This window comes from Mus musculus, chromosome X (genome assembly GCF_000001635.26).
Source record: "Mus musculus strain C57BL/6J chromosome X, GRCm38.p6 C57BL/6J".
NCBI lineage: Eukaryota > Metazoa > Chordata > Mammalia > Rodentia > Muridae > Mus > Mus musculus.
Genome location: NC_000086.7, coordinates 147802981 through 147824904, shown reverse-complemented (window position 1 = coordinate 147824904; position 21924 = coordinate 147802981). Strand labels below are relative to the sequence as shown.

Genomic DNA, 21924 nt, shown 5'->3' with positions numbered 1-21924 from the left:
TTTTCTTGGCTAGTTCGGAAGCTAGGAAGGCCCAGTGACTATCCTGTCTTCCCCATTTCAGCAATTGGGCTAGAGGTTTGTGTAGCATCACTGATTCATTGTGTGGATGATGGGACTTGAACTCTAGTCTCCATGCTAGTACATCAAGTGCTCTAACTCCTAAGTTGCCTCTCTAGACCCCTGTTTAAAACTTCTGCATTACAAATTATTTATCTTTAGAGTATTAATATGTAATCAGTTATAGCTGTATGCTACATTTATGAATTGTGCAAGCAAATGGATGAATACACTAAGAAATATTAGTTTGTGGATTATCTGAACCTGTAGATGTGATTGTATAACCTCAGAAACCATGAAAGTACAAGGGAACATAGTGGGAGTAGGAACTCTAGAGAGCAGTGAAATAGGACAAGGGTGCTATGAAGGGATAATAAGAAAACAGGGTTGAGATTTAACTGAAAAGGAGGAAGGAAACACAGATCAAGAAGTAAGGAACCCTAAATAACACCAAGAATGGTTAACCAAAACATCAATTTTGTTTACTTAACATACATATGTTGTGTCTGAACCTGTGCTCTGAGCAGAACATGGACACTAACTCCATACCGAGTCACACAACATCCAAAAGAAGGTCAATTCCCAGGTGTTCTAACACACATATGATCATAGGAATTCAGGAGCTAGGTCACACCAGGATTTCAGGATCCCAAAGGCAGCTTGACTCCCAGGAGCTCTGACACACCCACAATCAAAAGAACTCAGGAGCTTGGTCACGCCAGGATTTCAGGATCCCTGAAGCACCTTGATTCCTAGGATCTATGACATCCCCAGGATCTCAGGATCTCAGGATCTCAGGATCTCAGGGTCTCAGGGTCTCAGGATACCAGGATACCAGGATACTAGAGACAGCAAGAATCTGAGGAGTTCTGACACAACCGGGAACACAGAAGGGACAGGCTCCTGTCCCAGAGAGAGCAAGGGCAGGTAGCACTAGAGATAACCAGAGGCAAGCATAAGATCATAAGCAATAGAAACCAAGGTTACTTGACATCATCAGAACCCAACTCTCCCAACACAGCAAGTCCTGGAAACACTATCATACCAGAAAAGCAAGATTCAGATCTAAAAATCACTTCTCATGATGATGAAAAAGGACTTTAAGAAGGATATAAATTAACAGCCTTAAAGAAACACAGGAGAACACAGGTAATCAGGTAGAAGCCCTTAAAGAGGAAAGACAAAAATCCCATACAGAATTACAGGAAAACACAACCAAACAGGAGAAGGAATTGAACAAGGCCATCCAGGATCTAAAAATGAAAACAGAAACAATAAAGAAAACACAAAGGGAGGAAATGCTGGAGATAGAACACCTAGGAAAGACATTAGGAGTCATAAACACAAGTGTCAGCAAGAGATAGAAGAGAGAATGTCAGTTGCATTAAATACCATAGAAAACATTAACACTGTCAAAGAAAATGCAAAATGCAAAAATCTCCTAACTCCAAACATACAGGAAATCCAGAACACAATGAGAAGACCAAACCTAAGGATAATAGGTATAGAAGAGAGCAAAGATTCCCATCATTGTAAATACCTTCTACAAAACTATAGAAGAAAACTACCCTAACCTAAAGAAAGAGATGGCCATGAACATAAAAGTTGCCTACAGAACTCCAAATAGATTGGACCAGAAAAGAAATTCCTCTGGTCACATAATAATCAAAATACCAAATGCACAAAACAAAGAAAGAATATTACAAGCAGTAAGGGAAAATATCAAGTAACATAAAAGGCAGATGTAATAAGAATTACACCAGACTTCTCGCCAGAGACTATGAAAGCCAGAAGATCCTGGGCAGATGTCATATAGAACCTAAGAGATCACAATGTCAGTCCAGGCTACTATACCCTGCAAAACTCTCAATTACCATAGATGAGGAAATCAAATTATTTAAATGGCAAAAACAAATTTACACAGTATCTTTCCACAAATCTAGCCTTACAAAGGATAATATATGGAAAACTCCAACACAAGGAGGGAAACTACACTCTTAGCCACATAAGCATAATTCCAATTCTAACTACTAAAATGACAGGAAGCAACAATCACTTTTCCTTACTAACTCCTTACATCAATGTACCTAATTCCTCATTAAAAACATAGACTAAGAGACTCCATAAGTAAATAGGTCCCACCATTTTGCTTCATAAAGAAATCACAACTCAGTGACAAAGAAAAACTCTACTCAGAGTTAAAGGCTGAAAAGAAATTTCCAACTAAATGGTCCCAAGAAAAAAGCTGGAGTAGCCATTCTAATACTGAATACAATTGACTTTCAACAAAAAGTTATCAAAAAAGATAAGGACACTTCATACTCATCAAAGGAAAAATCTACCAAGATGAACTCTCAATTCTGAACATCTATGCTTCAAATTCAAGGGCTTCCACATTCATTAAGAAATTTTAGGATCTTGGTTATGGGATTCCACAGAAAGTAGTCTGCACAGGTTAGAGTGTGGAATACAGAAGCTAACAGCTTCTGAGACAGATGAGAGCCACAGAACTTCTGAGGCAGCACCATTTTCAGGCTCCAGACATCCGGCCAATTCCTGGCCAGAGGACAGGTGTCCGCCAGGCCTGGGAGGCCTTTCCCTCAGGATCCGTGGAAGCCATCTTGGTTCCGGGACTCTGAAGAAAGTAGTCTGTACAGGTGAGAGTGTGGACTACTGAAACTAACAGCTTCTGTGACAGGCCAAAGCAACACAGCTTCTGGGAAAGGTCCTGTTTTGGGCCTTCATCTTCAGCCAAGAGGAGGTCCAAACACCAGATAACAGTGGACTTTCCCTGTAAGAGGAGAGCTTCCCTGCAAAGACTGCTCTGACCACTGAAACTCAGAGGAGAGAGCTAGTCTCCCAGGTCTGCTGATAGAGGGTAACAGAATCACCAGAGGAACAATCTCTAAATGGCAAAAGGTAAACATAAGAATCTTACTAAAAGAAACCAAGACCACTCACCATCATCAGAACCCAGCACTCCCACTTCGCCCAGTCCAGGGCACCCCAACACACCAGAAAAGCTAGACCGAGATTAAAAGCATATCTCATGATGATGGTAAAGGACATCAAGAAGGACTTTAATAACTCACTTAAAGAAATACAGGAGAACACTGTTAAACAGGTAGAAGACATAAAAGAGGAATCACAAAAATCCCTTAAAGAATTGCATGAAAACACAACCAAACAGGTGATGGAATTGAATAAAACCATCCAAGACCTAAAAAGGGAAGTAGACACAATAAAGAAAACCCAAAGTGAGGTAACACTGGAGATAGAAACCCTAGGAATGAAATCTGAACCATAGATGCGAGCATCAGCAACAGAATACAAGAGATGGAAGAGAGAATCTCAGGTGCAGAAGATTCCATAGAGAACACCGGCACAACAATCAAAGAAAATGGAAAATGCAAAAAGATCCTAACTCAAAACATCCAGGAAATCCAGGACAAAATGAGAAGACCAAACGTACAGATAATAGGAGTGGATGAGAATGAAGATTTTCAACTTAAAGGACTGGCAAATATCTTCAACAAAATTATAGAAAAAAACTTCCCAAATCTAAAGAAATAGATCCCCATGAACATACATGAAGCCTGCAGAACGCCAAATAGACTGGACCAGAAAAGAAATTCCTCCTGACACATAATAATCAGAACAACAAATGCACTAAATAAAGATAGAATACTAAAAGCAGTAAGGGAAAAGGTCAAGTAAAATATAAAGATGGGCCTATCAGAATTACACCAGATTTTTCACCAGAGACTATGAAAGCCAGAAGAGCCTGGACAGATGTTATACAGACACTAAGAGAACACAATTTCCAGCCCAGGCTACTATGCCCATCCAAATTCTCAATTACCATAGATAGAGAAACCAAAGTATTCCAAGACAAAACAAAATTCACACATTACCTTTCCACTAATCCATCCCTTCAAAGGATAATAAGAGAAAAAAAAACAATACAAGGAAGGAAACCACGCCCTAGAAAAAGCAAGAAGGTCAACAAACCTAAAAGAAGACAGCCACAAGAACAGAATGCTAACTTTAACAAAAAAAATAATAGGAAGCAACAATTACTTTTCCTTAACATCTCTTAATATCAATGGACTCAACTCCCCAATAAAAAGACATAGATTAACAAACTGGCTACACAAACAAGACCCAACATTTTGCTGCTTACAGGAAAGTCATCTCAGGGAAAAAGATAGACACTACCTCATAATGAAAGGCTTGAAAATCAATTTTCCAAGCAAAAGGTATGAAGAAACAAGTTGGAGTAGTCATTCTAATATCTAATAAAATCAACTTCCAACCCAAAGTTATCAAAAAAGACAAGGAGGGACACTTCATACTCATCAAAGTTAAATTCCTCCAAGAGGAACTCGCAATTCTGAATATCTATGCTCCAAATGCAAGGGCAGCCACATTCATTAAAGACACCTCAGTAAAGCTCAAAGCACACATTGCACATCACACAATAATAGTGGGAGACTTCAACACACCACTTTCACCAATGGACAGATCATGGAAACAGAAACTAAACAGGGACACAGTGAAACTAACAGAAGTTATGAAACAAATGGACCTGACAGATATCTACAGAACATTTTATCCTAAAACAAAAGGATATACCTTCTTCTCAGCACCTCACGGGACCTTCTCCAAAATTGACCATATAATTGGTCACAAAACAGGCCTCAACAGATACAAAAATATTGAAATTGTCCCATGTATCCTATCAGACCACCATGGCCTAAGACTGATCTTCAATAACAACATAAATAACGGAAAGCCAACATTCACGTGGAAACTGAACAACACTCTTCTCAATGATACCTTGGTCAAAGAAGAAATAAAGAAAGAAATTAAAGACTTTTTAGAGTTTAATGAAAATGAAGCCACAACGTACCCAAACCTATGGGACACAATGAAAGCATTTCTAAGAGGGAAATTCATAGCTCTGAGTGCCTCCAAGAAGAAACGGGAGAGAGCACATACTAGCAGCTTGACAACACATCTAAAAGCTCTAGAAAAAAAGGAAGCAAATTCACCCAAGAGGAGTAGATGGCAGGAAATAATCAAACTCAGGGGTGAAATCAACCAAGTGGAAACAAGAAGAACTATTAAAAGAATTAACCAAACGAGGAGTTGGTTCTTTGAGAAAATCAACAAGATAGATAAACCCTTAGCTAGACTCACTAAAGGGCACAGGGACAAAATCCTAATTAACAAAATCATAAATGAAAAGGGAGACATAACAACAGATTCTGAAGAAATCCAAAACACCATCAGATCCTTCTACAAAAGGCTATACTCAACAAAACTGGAAAACCTGGACGAAATGGACAAATTTCTGGACAGACACCAGGTACCAAAGTTGAATCATGATCAAGTTGACCATCTAAACAGTCCCATATCACCTAAAGAAATAGAAGTAGTTATTAATAGTCTCCCAGCCAAAAAAAGCCCAGGACCAGACGGGTTTAGTGCAGAGTTCTATCAGACCTTCAAAGAAGATCTAATTCCAGTTCTGCACAAACTATTTCACAAAATAGAAGTAGAAGGTACTCTACCCAAATCATTTTATGAAGCCACTATTACTCTGATACCTAAACCACAGAAAGACCCAACAAAGATAGAGAACTTCAGACCAATTTCTCTTATGAATATCGATGAAAAAATCCTCAATAAAATTCTCGCTAACCGAATCCAAGAACACATTAAAGCAATCATCCATCCTGACCAAGTAGGTTTTATTCCAGGGATGCAGGGATGGTTTAATATACGAAAATCCATCAATGTAATCCATTATATAAACAAACTCAAAGACAAAAACCACATGATCATCTCGTTAGGTGCAGAAAAAGCATTTGACAAGATCCAACACCCATTCATGATAAAAGTGTTGGAAAGATCAGGAATTCAAGGCCCATACCTAAACATGATAAAAGCAATCTACAGCAAACCAGTAGCCAACATCAAAGTAAATGGAGAGAAGCTGGAAGCAATCCCACTAAAATCAGGGACTAGACAAGGCTGCCCACTTTCTCCCTACCTTTTCAACATAGTACTTGAAGTATTAGCCAGAGCAATTCGACAACAAAAGGAGATCAAGGGGATACAAATTGGAAAAGAGGAAGTCAAAATATCACTTTTTGCAGATGATATGATAGTATATATAAGTGACCCTAAAAATTCTACCAGAGAACTCCTAAACCTGATAAACAGTTTCGGTGAAGTAGCTGGATATAAAATAAACTCAAACAAGTCAATGGCCTTTCTCTATACAAAGAATAAACAGACTGAGAAAGAAATTAGGGAAACAACACCCTTCTCAATAATCACAAATAATATAAAATATCTTGGCGTGACTCTAACTAAGGAAGTGAAAGATCTGTATGATAAAAACTTCAAATCTCTGAAGAAAGAAATTAAAGAAGATCTCAGAAGATGGAAAGATCTCCCATGCTCATGGATTGGCAGGATCAACATTGTAAAAATGGCTATCTTGCCAAAAGCAATCTACAGATTCAATGCAATCCCCATCAAAATTCCAACTCAATTCTTCAACAAATTAGAAGGAGCAATTTGCAAAATCATCTGGAATAACAAAAAACCTAGGATAGCAAAAAGTCTTCTCAAGGATAAAAGAACCTCTGGTGGAATCACCATGCCTGACCTAAAGCTTTACTACAGAGCAATTGTGATAAAAACTGCATGGTACTGGTATAGAGACAGACAAGTAGACCAATGGAATAGAATTGAAGACCCAGAAATGAACCCACACACCTATGGTCACTTGATTTTCGACAAGGGAGCTAAAACCATCCAGTGGAAGAAAGACAGCATTTTCAACAATTGGTGCTGGCACAACTGTTTGTTATCGTGTAGAAGAATGCGAATCGATCCATACTCATCTCCTTGTACTAAGGTCAAATCTAAGTGGATCAAGGAACTTCACATAAAACCAGAGACACTGAAACTTATAGAGGAGAAAGTGGGGAAAAGCCTTGAAGATATGGGCACAGGGGAAAAATTCCTGAATAGAACAGCAATGGCTTGTACTGTAAGATCGAGAATTGACAAATGGGGCCTAATGAAACTCCAAAGTTTCTGCAAGGCAACAGACAACGTCAATAAGACAAAAAGACCACCAACAGATTGAAAAAGGATCATTACCTATCCTAAATCAGATAGGGGACTAATATCCAACATATATAAAGAACTCAAGAAGGTGGACTTCAGAAAATCAAATAACCCCATTAAAAAATGGGGCTCAGAACTGAACAAAGAATTCTCACCTGAGGAATACCGAATGGCAGAGAAGCACCTGAAAAAATGTTCAACATCCTTAATCATCAGGGAAATGCAAATCAAAACAACCCTGAGATTCCACCTCACACCAGTCAGAATGTCTAAGATCAAAAATTCAGGTGACAGCAGATGCTGGCATGGATGTGGAGAAAGAGGAACACTCCTCCATTGTTGGTGGGATTGCAGGCTTGTACAACAACTCTGGAAATCAGTCTGGCGGTTCCTCAGAAAATTGGACATAGTACTACCGGAGGATCAAGCAATACCTCTCCTGGGCATATATCCAGAAGATGCCCCAACCGATAAGAAGGACACATGCTCCACTATGTTCATAGCAGCCTTATTTATAATAGCCAGAAGCTGGAAAGAACCCAGATGCCCCTCAACAGAGGAATGAATACAGAAAATGTGGTACATCTACACAATGGAGTACTACTCAGCTATTAAATAAATGAATTTATGAAATTCCTAGCCAAATGGATGGACCTGGAGGGCATCATCCTGAGTGAGGTAATACTTTCACAAAGAAACTCACACAATATGTACTCACTGATAAGTGGATATTATCCCCAAACCTAGGATACCCAAGATACAAGATACAATTTACTAAACACATGAAACTCAAGAAGAATGAAGACTGAAGTATGGACACTATGTCCCTCCTTAGAATTGGGAACAAAACACCCATGGAAGGAGTTACAGAGACAAAGTTTGGAGCTGAGATGAAAGGATGAACCATGTAGAGACTGCCATATCCAGGGATCCACCCTATAATCAGCATCCAAACGTTGACACCATTGCATACACTAGAAAGATTTTATTGAAAGGACCCAGATGTAGCTGTCTCTTGTGAGACTATGCCGGGGCCTAGCAAACACAGAAGTGGATGCTCACAGTCAGCTAATGGATGGATCACAGGGCTCCCAATGGAGGAGCTAGAGAAAGTAGCCAAGGAGCTAAAGGGATCTGCAACCCTATAGGTGGAACATTATGAACTAACCAGTACCCCGGAGCTCTTGACTCTAGCTGCATATATATCAAAAGATGGCCTAGTCGGCCATCACTGGAAAGAGAGGCCCATTGGACTTACAAAGTTTATATGCCCCAGTACAGGGGAACGCCAGGGCCAAAAAGTGGGAGTGGGTGGGCAGGGGAGTGGGGGTGGGTGGGTATGGGAGACTTTTGGTATAACATTGGAAATGTAAATGAGCTAAATACCTAATAAAAAATGGAAAAAAAAGCCAACTTTCACGTGGAAACTGAACAACACTCTTCTCAATGATACCTTGGTCAAGGAAGGGATAAAGAAAGTAATTATGGACTTTTTGGAGTATAATGAAAATGAAGTCACAACATACCCAAACTTATGGAACACAATGAAAGCATTTCTAAGAGGAAAACTTATAGCTCTCCCACAATACCTCTCCTTGGCATATATGCAGAAGATGTTCCAACCGGTAAGAAGGACACATGGTCCACTATGTTCATAGCAGCCTTACTTATAATAGACAGAAGCTGGAAAGAACCTAGATGCCCCTCAACAGAGGAATGGATACTGAAAATGTGGTACATTAACACAATGGAGTACTACTCAGCTATTAAAAAGAACGAATTTATGAAACTCCTAGGGAAATGGATGGACCTGGAGGGCATCATTGTGAGTGAGATAACTCAATCGCAAAAGAACTCACATGATATATACTCACTGATAAGTGGATATTAGCCCAGAAACTTAGAATACCCAAGATATAAGATACAATTTGCAAAACACATGAAGCTTGGGGAGAACGAAGACTAAGGTGTGGATACTTTGCCCCTTCTTGGAATTGGGAGCAAGGCACCGATAGAAGTAGCTACAGAGAAAGATTTTGGAGCTGAGACGAAAGAAGGATGCACCATCTAGAGGTCGCCATACCCGGGGATCCATCCCATAATCAGCCTCCAAACGCTGACACCATTGCATACAATAGCAAGATTTTGCTGAAAGGACCCTGATATAGCTGTCTCTTGTGAGAATATTCTGGGGCCTACAAAAACACAGAAGTGGATGCTCACAGTCACCTACTGGATGGATCACAGGGCCCCCAATAGAGGAGCTGGAGGAAGTACCCAGGAAGCTGGGGGATCTGCAACACTATAGGTGGAACAACATATGAACTAACCAGAACCCCTCAGAGCTCGTGTCTCTAGCTGCATATGTATCAGAAGATGGCCTGGTTGGCCATCCGTGGAAAGAGAGGCCCATTGGTCCTGCAGACTTTATATGCTTCAGTACAGGGGAGTGCCAGGGCCAAGAGGTGGGAGTGGGTGGGTGTGGGAGGGTGTGGGGGACTTTTGGGATAGCATTGGAAATGTAAATGAAATAAATACCCAATAATAAAAAATAAATAAAATAAAATATTATGTATACTGATGAGCTGGAAAAAAATAAATTCCATAAGTGAAAGTATGACTCTACACAGTGCATGCCAATAGCCATAATATTCCTTATATTTTGAAAGTTTGAAGAAGTATGTAAATACTAGAAACTCACAATTGAAGGTATACTACTCAGTCAGCTTTAAAAATGTGCAACATTAAGGAGGTAAGAGAAAAATCAATAAGGAAGTTGTCTCAGTCCCTAAATTCCTTCATTGTGTCATTGTAGATAGTCCCTATTTAGACTTCTATGTAAACAAACCATGAAAATATTTTGCTGTTTGTATCAGACACTATCCTCTTATCAAAATGTTTTGAAGATATTTTAATGCTGGTATTCCATGATAACATTATTTAAAAATATTGATATCCATGTTAGTAACAATTGATAGTACTTTCTTAGGGTCATGGTATATTAGGTTTTGAGTCCTTATTCTAGAGGTAACTGTGAAATTACCATGTGAAAAAGAAAGAAAGAAAGAAAGAAAGAAAGAAAGAAAGAAGGAAGGAAGGAAGGAAGGAAGGAAGGAAGGAAGGAAGGAAGGAAAGAAAGAGAGAGAGAGAGAGAAAGAAAGAAAGAAAAAGAGACAAAACAACAGAAACTGTAAAAATCGAAAAAATAATCAGATCCTACTACAAAAGCCTATATACAACTAAATTGGAAAATCTGGATGAAATGGAAAATATTCTAAGCAGATACAATGTGACAAATCTAACCCATCTACACAGCCCCATAACCCCTTAAGAAACAGAAGCAGTCATTAAAAGGATGTGGAGAAAGAGGAACTCTCCTCCATTTTTGGTGGGATTGCAAGCTGATACAACCACGGTGGAAACCAGTCTGGCAGTTCCTTAGAAAAATGGGACATAGTAGTTACTACCTGAGGATCCAGCTATACCGCTCCTGGGAATATACCAAAAAGGTGTTCTAACATATAACAAGGACACTTGCTCCACCATATTCTTAGAAGCCATATTTATAATAGCCAGAAGCTGAAAAGAACCCACATGTCCTTCAACAGAGGAATGAATACAGACATTGTGGTACATCTACACAATACTACTCTGGGTATTAAAAACAATGACTTCATGAAATTCTTAGGCAAATGTTTGGAACTAAAAAAAAAAAAATAATCCTGAGTGAGTTAGTAACACAACCACTAAAAGAACACATATGGTATACACTTACTGATAATACCCAAGATATAATTCATGTTCGTATTACCCAAGATATAATTCACAGACTACATGAACCTCAAGAAGCAGGAAGACAAAAGTGTGGATACTTCGCTCCTTAGAAGGTGGAACAAAATACCCATGGGAGTAGTTACATACACAAAGTGTGGAGCTGATGGAAAGGCTATCCAGCGACTGCCCCACCTGGGGATCCATCCCAAATACAGTTACCAAATCTAGACACTATTTCAGGATGCCAAGAAGTGCTTGCTGACAGGAGCCAGATATAGCTGTCTCCTGAGAGGCTCTGCCAGTGCCTGACAAATACAGAGGGGGATGCTCACAGCCAACCATGGGACTGAGCATAGGTTCCCCAATGGAGGAGATAGATAAAGTACGGAAGGAGTTGAATGGGGTTGCAGCCCCATAGGAGGAACAACAATATGAACCAACCAGATCCTCCAGAGCTCCCGGGGACTAAACCACCAAACAAAGAGTACACATGGTGGGAAGCATGGCTCTAGCTGCATATGAAGCCGAGGATGGCCTTGTTGGACATCAGTGGTAGGCCTTTGGTCCTGTGAAGTCTCGATGGCCCAGTGTAGGGTAATTGGAGGGCAGGTAAGTGGGAGTGGGTGGATGGGTGGGGGAATACTATCATAGAAGCAGGGGAGGGTGGATAGGATGGGGGTTCTGGGGGTGATTGGGAATGGGGACATTTAAAATGTACATAAAGAAAATATCCAGTAAGAAATTAAAAATATTAATAAAATACTTATGTCATATATGTGCATATTCAAACTACGTGCCAGCTCTCAGCACAAAGATCATAGACTACCTAACATAAACCCTGTGCTAGGTACAGGAAACCTGCTCTTCAAGTGTTAGACACAGCAATAGAAGAGACTCCCAAAATAATATTGGCTACTGCTGTTGCCCTGTTTGCTTCACATAATTTGAAGGCAAGTTTCTACAGCTAAAGACAGCATACACTTTGGAGAGTGGATTTGGAGAAACTGCTGTAAGATATACTTGTTGGGCTTAGACATAAATCACTTGACTAATGTGTACAGGCTCTATCACAATTTGCACAACAACATACAACCTCACACACATACAAACATGCACTCTCTCTCACACAGATACATACACACACATACATGAAAACACACAAAGAAGGAGAGATAATTTGTCTGATGAAGCCTTTAAGGCTCCTAAGGAAGGAAATAAAGGAAAGAAACAGGTTGATTACCATTAGTTATATCCTATCATATCAATTTCGTACAATTTGTTGGTATATTTTCTTGCTTACTAGCTTGAAAGATGCAAAAGGAGTAGCTACTCTGAGTCGTGCATAGGCCTAGTAAGAAAGGCCAGAAACTGGGAAACAATCTTAGGCCATCGCATATGCATGTGAGTTGATATCATGAGCCACAAAATTGTTCCCATACACTCCTGAATTGTACCAGTGTCTGAAAGACTATCCTTTCAGGGATCATTTCTATAGTTTGTTACCAGACAAGTTTCTCCTACTGTGTGCAGCAGTGTCTGAATTGGGAAAATACTAATTTAGTTATTAAGACACAGAAATTCTTATACTTTTCTATATCATTCCAAACATTGTACTAACATTGATAAAGTACTGATTTTGTTTCTACCTGTCAATTTCTGGCTCAGATCCTGGTGGTGATGCATCCCTTGGTCCATTTCTTCCTCTTGGACCATGGTATCTTTCTCTTTCATGAAGCATCCATGACTGGATGCTACTAGATCTCAATGAGGTGTGATAACGATCTCTCCGTGACCGGATGTTATGAGCTCTCCATGACTGATCATTATGGCCTCTCTGTGACTGGTTGTCATGACCTCTCTGTGACTGGTTGTCATGACCTCTACGTGACTGGTTGTCATGACCTCTCTGTGACTGGTTGTCATGACCTCTCTGTGACTGGTTGTTCTGACCTCTCCATGACTGGTTAAGATCTCTCCATGACTGGTTGTTATCAGATCTCCATGACTGGTTGTTATGAGCTCTCCTTGCATGGCCGTGATAAGCTCTCCCTGAGTGGTCATGATGAGATCTGCCATCATGGTTGTGATGAGCTAATCCTGATTGGTTATCATGAGCTCTCCCTCTTTGGACTTGATTATCTCTCTCTGTGTGGCCAGGATGAGCTATCCCTGAGTTGTTAGGAAGAACTCTCTCTGTATGGGTAAGATGATATCTATCTGAGTGGCCATGTTGAAGCCTAACTGCATGGTTTTGATGTGGTCTACCTGAGTAGTCATGAAGTGGTCTACCTGAGAGGTCAGGATGTGGTCTCACTGAGAGTTGATTGTGTGGTCTATTTGAGAGGTCATGTTGTGGTCTATCTGTATAGTTATTAGTTCTACCTGAGTAGACATGAGATCTCTCTGACTGAACAGGAGCTCTCCTGAATCGATTACGTGATCTTCTGGAATCGTGGCCATGAGATCTGCCAATGTGGTGGTCATGAGATTGGGAGAGGCCATGTAAACTCCTGAAGAACAATTGGATTCTTTCTTGTTGTAGCTGTCTCTCTTCTGATTGGTTTCCATTCCTCCTTGTTAGACTTTCTAGGTTGACTTGTCTTGTCTGCAAAAGATCCCAGTTATATAATATAAATGAGACAGTCTATGATTAGATTAAGCCATAAGTGTATTTTTAAAGCCCCTCCTTCCTTTCTTCCTTCCTCTATTCCTCCCCTACTTTGCTTTTTGAGAGGTCCTAATTATATTGTTTAGGTTAGCCTGAAACACGTGATTTTCACGAAGTTTGGATTTATAGGCTTGTGCCACCACATCAGCTTCTCAAGACTATTTCTATCAGTGATTTTATCCTAGAATGAATGACAATACTTTTATTTAATAGTTTACGGAGCTATCCTATATACCATGTCACTTTCACAAGGAAAATTACTTGTATGTATCATAAAAATAATGAAAATTAGCTGTCTTGTGTATTTTACCAACTAAACCATTTGACATCGTACTTGAGAGTAAAGAGATATTTTGGGGGGAACTTGCAGAATTTCATGATAGCCAGTAACTTACTACATATACAACTGTGATCTTGAACTTCTAAACTCCTCCATCAACCTCTTCAACACTAGGATTAAAGACACTTGCCACTACAAATGGTACTATATGGCAATGAGGTTTGAACTCAGGGTTTTATGCATGCTAGCTAAGTACCCTACCAACTGAGCTACATCTACATTTAAGAATGTTCTGTAATACAACTCCTTAAGATCAAAGAAAAATAGTCGAAATTATTCTACTGAGTATTTCTCTACCCAGTGGTCATTAAAAATTTATATTTGAATGTAAACAAATATTTAATTCTAGGGAGAAAAAATAAGTGAGTGGAATAGAAATGCTATAAAGGTAGCAAAGAGTTGGCTTGGTACAATTCAAATAAATGGATCTGGTAATAGCTTAGCTTTATTTTCATTCTTTTTATCTCTTTAACCAAAGAGGTATAATAGTGAGTCACTCGAAAGGAGACAGTAAAAACTTTGACAGTGTCTATGATAATCCTTAAGAGTAAGTGAGCAACATTATACAGACAGTACTAAAAAAGGTAGCTTTACACTAGTATATTTTGCTTAGAAAGCAAAAGACCCCTATATTTGGTATTTCCATGTCCTGCTACAACACTTCTGAATGGTCAAAGTAACTGACATTAGGAAGAAGGTGCTACAACAAGGACTATTTAAATGCAAACTTGCATACTATTGTAAAATAATCATTTGTGTAAGGAATATTTTCTGTATTGGGATTGTAGCTCAGTTGTCCAGAACATACTCAGCATGAGCAGGGCTGTGGTTCTCATAAGAAATCATTTACATGAAATTAGGTACTACATGATTTGTAAACTTAAGGAAAGAAATACTAATTTTCTTTTAATAGTGAAAACTATTGTGTATTTTGTCCATGATATGTGTGGGTGTGTATGCTGTGGTGTGCATGCAGAAGTCAGAAGGCAACCTTGCATGAACCTACTTTCTCCATCCACTTCTACAAGCATCCCAGAGATCCAACTTAATTGGCTAGGCTTTTGTGACAAGAATCTCTCAAAATATTTTTATATAGTCAGGGTGTAATATCTCTTGCCTATATTCCCAGTACTTGTCTCAATGCTATCAGAAATTGGTTTGCATGAATGGTCCACTATCCCCACTTTGGTTTTCTTTACTTTTCTCAGTGATTTCTGGTATGAAATTCTTGAATGGTTCAAAACTATTTGCAATGGATAGATGATTTCAATTTCAATATACTTTAAAATATTTTCAGTTGGGAGTATCTTGGACGACAGCAAAAGGGAACATATTTTTTCTTTCTTTCTATATTTATCACTTGTACCCCAAACTTTGGACAGGGGATCTAGTTAAATTGGTAGAGTCCTTGTCTATCATACATATCTCCCTTGACTTAAGCCTATACATTCCATAAAACTAGGCGAAGTGTCTATAATTCCAGAAGATAGAAAGGAGAGAATCTTGAGTTAATGTCATCCATATATAGGCAATCTGGCTTTCATGAAATATCATTTCAAACAAACAAAGACAAAAATCAAAAACCCTTTAAGGAATCTAGGATGTTGCTCATTGGTTGAATACTTGCTTAGCATGTGCAAACTACTGGGTGCATTCCATGAAAATAAACAAACAAAACAAACAAAGAAAAACCCAAACCTAAACCAAATAAAACCAAACCAGAAGTAGTATCACAAATATCATCCTGCAAGATCTAGACCTCTTTTGGTCAAATTCAATTCTTCAAAACAGAAGGAAGTATTTCATCTCTGCAATACAGAATGGAGACTATGCTAAAAAATGTAACCTATTCCTTCACAAAATAATTTTCCCTGAATTACCACTGTGTGTGTGTTTGTGTGTGTGTGTGTGTGTGAGTGTGTGTGTGTGACAGAGAGAGAGAGAGAGAGAGAGAGAGAGAGAGAGAGAGAGAGAGAGAGAGAGAGAGAGAGAGAAAGTGTGAGTACACATAATTTTGAGCTTCAAGGAGCTTGAGTGAAGGTGTCATCAGGTGTCCTGCTCTTACTTTCCAAATTACTACCTTGAGATAGGGCCTCTTACAGTACTTGGAGCTAAGTCACAGCTAGTCAGATCCTATATCCATTCCAACAACACTGGGATTACAGGTGTACCCTTGACCAAGACCAAGTTCTGCTTTTTGTGTGGGTTCCATGTCCCCATTCTCCTTTGCAAGTGCTCTTACCCTGCAGACAATTTTCCCGTTCAACCACTGTTTAACACCAGATGCTTATATAACAGCTTAAGAATAACTAGTTCTTACTGTTAAGCTGAACTACTGATACATATCAAAATTCTTGTCCCATGACCCAGTTACCTATGCCAGTTTAGAAGTACAGGGAAGTATAAATTTTTCCTCTGGAAAGTTCCAGAATGTGTTTCATATCCCATTTCACTTAATTTCTATCTTCACGTGATTTTTTAATGTGTATAGGTTTGTGTGTGTGTGTGTGTGTGTGTGTGTGTGTGTGTGTGTGTGTGTTTATGTGTGTGTTTTATGTGAGATTATGCCCCATGTGTGTGGTGCTTACAGAAACCAGAGGAGGGGTTAAAGCCCTTGAAACTGCATTTAAGTTATAGGACCACTGATGTGGGTGTTGAGAGCTGAACTTGGGTCATCTGGAACACTAGCAAGCACTTTTAAATACTAGGGTATCTCTCTACTCCAGATTTCTGGTTCATACCATTAGTTTTTGAGGGTAGTAAACTATTTTTACACTATAGCTTAAGATAAAAATTTATATGAGGACAAAATGAGAATAATATTTACAATTAATGACAATCACAAACTATCTATTTTTGTACCTTATAAATTCAAAATTCCCAATGATTAAAATAAAAAATAAAATGTTTCCTGAAATAGTTGAAGGGGCCTTCCTCCTGCTGCAATACACTGCCCACCCCATGATGATCAAGGTTTCTGACCCTCTTCCTTTTGTACACTGCCTTGATCATAGTGTTTTTTTACAAAGAAAAGTAATTATGATACCTAACATATAACACCTTCTTTTAGTTTCATCACTGGAAGACTGAGACAGGACGAACATCAGAAATTCTTTACCAACCTAGGCTACATAGTAAGTGATATACTACCTTGTACTATGGAACTTGTAAGACCTTGTCTTCAAAGAAACAAACACACTCATCTCTAAAAGAACTATGTTACATCTCAGACTCTTGATTTCTGTTAACCCTTAGTGTTCACTTACCAGATGAAGTAGAGGATGATTTGCTGAAAATCTTTGTCTGAAAAAATGGCCATTTCTTCCCCTACTGTCACGTCTGTGTCCTGTGTATTATTTTGAGAAAAATTATTTTCCATATTTTCAGCAGTGAATTCAGTATCTTTTAGAAACAGTTTTTAAAAGATAGGCCTTGTTTTGAAAAATGACTTAGTATTTCAACATTCTAACGTTGTCTGCTTGTCTCACTGAATGCTATACAAGAGTGATTGTCCATTCTATCTATACTCAGCATTTCAAAGTGGCAGTCTTCAGTTTATGTGGAATTCAACATTTGGTTGTATATGGTACCAAACTGGAAACCTATCTAGAAATAATATAAAGACTACGACAACATAAAAATTCTGTTACAATATGTTCCCTACTCCAAACAATACTGTTAGGTTTAAAGAAGACATTCTTCCCATTCAACCTTATTCCATTCACTCAGTGACATTGTTTTCTAACAAAATGTCTTTGCTATAGTGATTAGGCTATTGATCATGCACTTAACACTCCTGTATTGCCTCCCAGTAGTGGATCAACCTGGCAAATTTAAAACAATTACCGCCATTGTTAATTTCTACCCCTGCTCTCCATTAGAAAAGCAGCTCTTATAAATGAAACATATTTTTTTTCATCTGAACTGGAATTAAACTCTTACCAACCTTGTACAAGTCCATGTCTGAAAAATATGAAGCATGTAACATAATATAACATTAGAACAGTGCAAGTTCAAAAATCTGCCTGCTCGTTTTTACCACCTGTGCTGTTCAGTGTACTTTACCTCTCCCTCGCGGATGTCCAGGGAAAAATGCTTGCCCTCTGGAGCTTTCTGACTGTATGTCATTCTCCTCATTGTATTCTTCTTCAGAATTAGCAGCTTCTAGATATCTCAGCTGTCTAATTTCGTCTGTACAAGATATTACAGAAAAATTAAAGAAATGAGAAGTCAAATGACAATAACGTCTTCTTAGCCAGAAATTGACATCATATTTCATCATATTATGGAATATATAGAACTGTTAATCCTTTAAAAATCCTAACACTATAGTAAAAGAAAGAATAATTTGTAACAAACTTGCACAACGATAGCAAGATTAAGAGGTTTTATTGTTTCTCTTTACACCACACACACACACACACACACACACAAACACACACACACACACACACACACACACACATTAGCAGGTGTGTTAGAAAGAAATGTTAAGTCTCTTCTCCTGGAGCTGGAGCTAGAGTTAGAGTTGCAGGCAGGCATGAAGCAACCAGCTTATATGTAGGAATTGAACTCTGATCCTCTGAAAGAAAAAATACTCTTGAAAAAAAAGTTAAATGTTTCTTAAAATTTAATTCTTGGAGAATTTCATACAATCTATTTTGATCATAATCACCCTCCTCATCCCAGATCTAACTCTTCTTCCTTACCCATTCAACTGTGAATCCACCTATTTTTAAAACTCATTAAGTCCAATCTATGTTGCCTATATACTCTTGGATATGCAGCTATCCACTTGAGTGTGGGTAACATGCTAGCATCACAACGTTAAAGAATACAGACTATTCCCATCTAAGCAGCTAACAGTTGCCAGGAGAAATTTCCCAGCTCTCCTCAACATGCCAGGAGCTTGTTTGACTTGAGGTACTGGTTGTTCTAGCACTACAATTTCTCCATCTCCATGAGAGTCAACAAGCTATTTCAAAGTATTTATCAGTTTCCACACTAATCTTAAATTTGAATAAGAGCTGATATTTTATTTGGTCAATTGACAATGATCCTGTGAAAGGCATCCCTACAACACAGAAACCTTTGAGAAACATCAAACATATTTAGCAATAATCAGCAATTCTACATGTTACTGAATCAACTAGGGCAATTCAGCAGCTTTTCTATATACCATCAATAAACATACAGATAATAAAAATGTGGTATATGTACATTATGCAATATTATTCAGTTGTAAAGAAAAATGATATCATGGAAACTTTGCAGGCAAATAGATGAAGGTAAAAGAGATCATTGTGAGTAAAGTAACTCAGACTCAGAAAGATTAATGTTTCATATTCTCACTTTCTGTCTCTTCTGAGGTTCCTAACTATAAATATGCAGATATGAATATATATCCTAGAGTAACTACAGAGACTTAGGAAGGCAAAAGTCATCCCTCCAATAGTAGGAGCATGGAGAAGCTAAAGAGAGGAGGCTGTTAGTATCATAGAAATGATCTGATCAGGGAAATTCAAAACAGATCTCTAATTACTGAAAATGAGTGAGGTAAATATAGAAGGGGTACAATAACATTAGAGATGTTTAGAAGAAGCACGAGGAATAACTTGAAACTATGTAAAGAAACACTTATGACAATATAATTCTCTGATATATATATATATATATATATACACACAGACATACATATATACATATATATAGACATACATATATAAATATATATATACACAGACATACATATATATGTGTGTATATATATATATATATATATAATTTAAATGACACATTTTCATCTAGTTGAAAATGCTACTTGTAAGAGCCAAAGACAAGCAAGCAAATTCACTAACTCCCACTGAGAGAACCCCTTTTTTGAGGTCTTTGTCAGGGTTGTTCAAGAAACTCCCAAAATATTTCAAGCTGTTTCTATTGCCCTTGATTGCGATTGGGAGTGTAAGGAAAGTCCATATTGGAGAAGTGAACATGCACATTAGATGCTGGCCCAGAGACCTCTGAGTTGGAACTGACCTGAAAGCCTCCTCCCTGAGAACTTGCACTCATGGTACTATAAGGACATACAGGTTTCCAATGGATGGAAGCAACCAACACTCCTACCCACTTATGATACCTAAATTCCAGACCAATCAGCATTGCATAATAGCACTGGCAGTATAGTTTTAGCACCAATCCTTGCAGTAATCAACTGCTCTTTAACTGGACTTAAAGACTCATTCAACAGGTGGGAAATCACGGTTGGTACGTTAAACTAGCCAAGTACCCAGGTCTAATGAAGCCATGGATTGTGAAGAAGAATGTACAAATACTACATTACTTAACCAGACAAATAATTTCTTTTTCAACGTTTTTTATATACCCCCAGAGAAATAGAGTCTGTTGCAAAGAGAGGACAAAAACTTCTCTTTGTACCAGATTGAAACAATTACAGAAAACTAGAAGTAATCCAAGAATTTCTTGATCCCAGTCTAATGCATTAATACACCAATAAAACAAAGTGCCTACTTGAATATTATGCAACTTCAGGCAAGAGAAGGATGAATGGTTTTTAGAGCCAGAGGTATAATGAGTTTGCTCTCATAATGTATCTCCCCGGAATGCCAGAAGTGAAATTCATAGTCTCACCAACCTGACTTATAGGAGACCTGAACAAGAGTGTCGCCAATGGACATGCTAATGTGGACATTGAACACTCAAGAGAGCTTAACACTACCTAAAGAACTTTAGGCAACTGAAGAACACTGAGAGGAAGACAAAGTCTCCTCCCCAGGGAAGAGCACACCAATTGTTTACCACAAAGCAAATGGTCAGCCCTAAAAACATAAACATAGAAGATATATTAAATAGACTTTTCATGTTTCATTTATATTTTAGGAATACACATTAACACATATACATACCTGTGATGGGGTAGGGAAAGAAGGAGTTTAGTGACAACTATTTAATGAATAAAGAGTACAATATACTTGGAAACAGCAAAGAGGAGTAATATGGTAGGTTTGGTAGGAAGAAAGGGAAGGGAGAAATAGTGTAATTATAATGTCGAAAACTGTTAAAATATATGGAAAATATTAATCTGAAGCAAACAAATGTACAATCTAAACTGATGGATGATCCTGGCATTACCAGTGATAAGCACAATCTCAGCACTTAGAAGGGTAAGGCACATGGGCTTCTACACATCAAATTATCTCAAAAATGTGAAAGAAAAATAAATAAATTCAGCAATATTTCAATTGAAATGAAAGGAAAATGATTATTAAAAATGGTATCTACGTTCCCATATTAGAAATGTCTGATGACTAAAAAGAAATATTTAAAATTGATTCTTGAAAATATATCAAGTATTTTAACAGTGACATCCCTTTAATTTTTATAAAATGGTTTATTTATTTTTTAGATCCTGCTAGCTAGACAATAAAATAGAAGGGGACAGAAATACTTCTGTTTTTTTTCTTATAGCTTCTGTTTGATGGCAGGATCCATATGTCACAGTTGGTAAACACTTGCCATGCAAGTTTTAGGACCTGAACTGGAACCTCACAACCTTCCCTTTTGTGAGGACCTGTGAGATGGTTTAGTGTGTAAATACAGTTCTTGCCATGCCTGACCCTTGTGACCTCCGTGTTGAAAGGAGAGGAGCAGCTACTCTAAGTCAAACTCTGACTACCACAGGTACACTGTAACATGACACACAAGCCCTGAACACACACAAAGCAAATTAACAGAAAACTTGAAAATGTTTGAACCAAAGGGTATATAAATTATGAACTTTTAGAAGGAAAAAAGACAGGAGAAGCCCTGGGACTTACTGGACAGTCAATCTAGCCTAATCAATAAATTACAAGTCTCAGGGAGAGACTTCTTTCAAAACAACAACAACAACAAAAACAAAAAACAAAACACACAGGAA

At 38.2% G+C, this 21924-nt stretch overlaps 1 protein-coding gene across 3 annotated transcripts in view; it reads right to left on the bottom strand.

Moving 5' to 3' along the window:
• Positions 1 to 21924, bottom strand: part of Gm15128 (predicted gene 15128) — a 43464-nt gene that overhangs the window by 8212 nt on the left and 13328 nt on the right. For all 3 annotated transcript variants that reach the window (XR_878275.1, XR_878276.1, XM_006529005.2), the window contains exons 2-4: positions 18054 to 18179; positions 17255 to 17334; positions 12627 to 13585 (exon numbers count right to left, since the gene is read on the bottom strand). Coding sequence is in view for 1 of the 3 variants with exons in the window: in XM_006529005.2 (XP_006529068.1) it covers positions 12627 to 13585; positions 17255 to 17334; positions 18054 to 18179 (1165 nt within the window). In the remaining 2 variants the exon portion in view is untranslated. The remainder of the gene's footprint in view (positions 1 to 12626; positions 13586 to 17254; positions 17335 to 18053; positions 18180 to 21924) is intronic.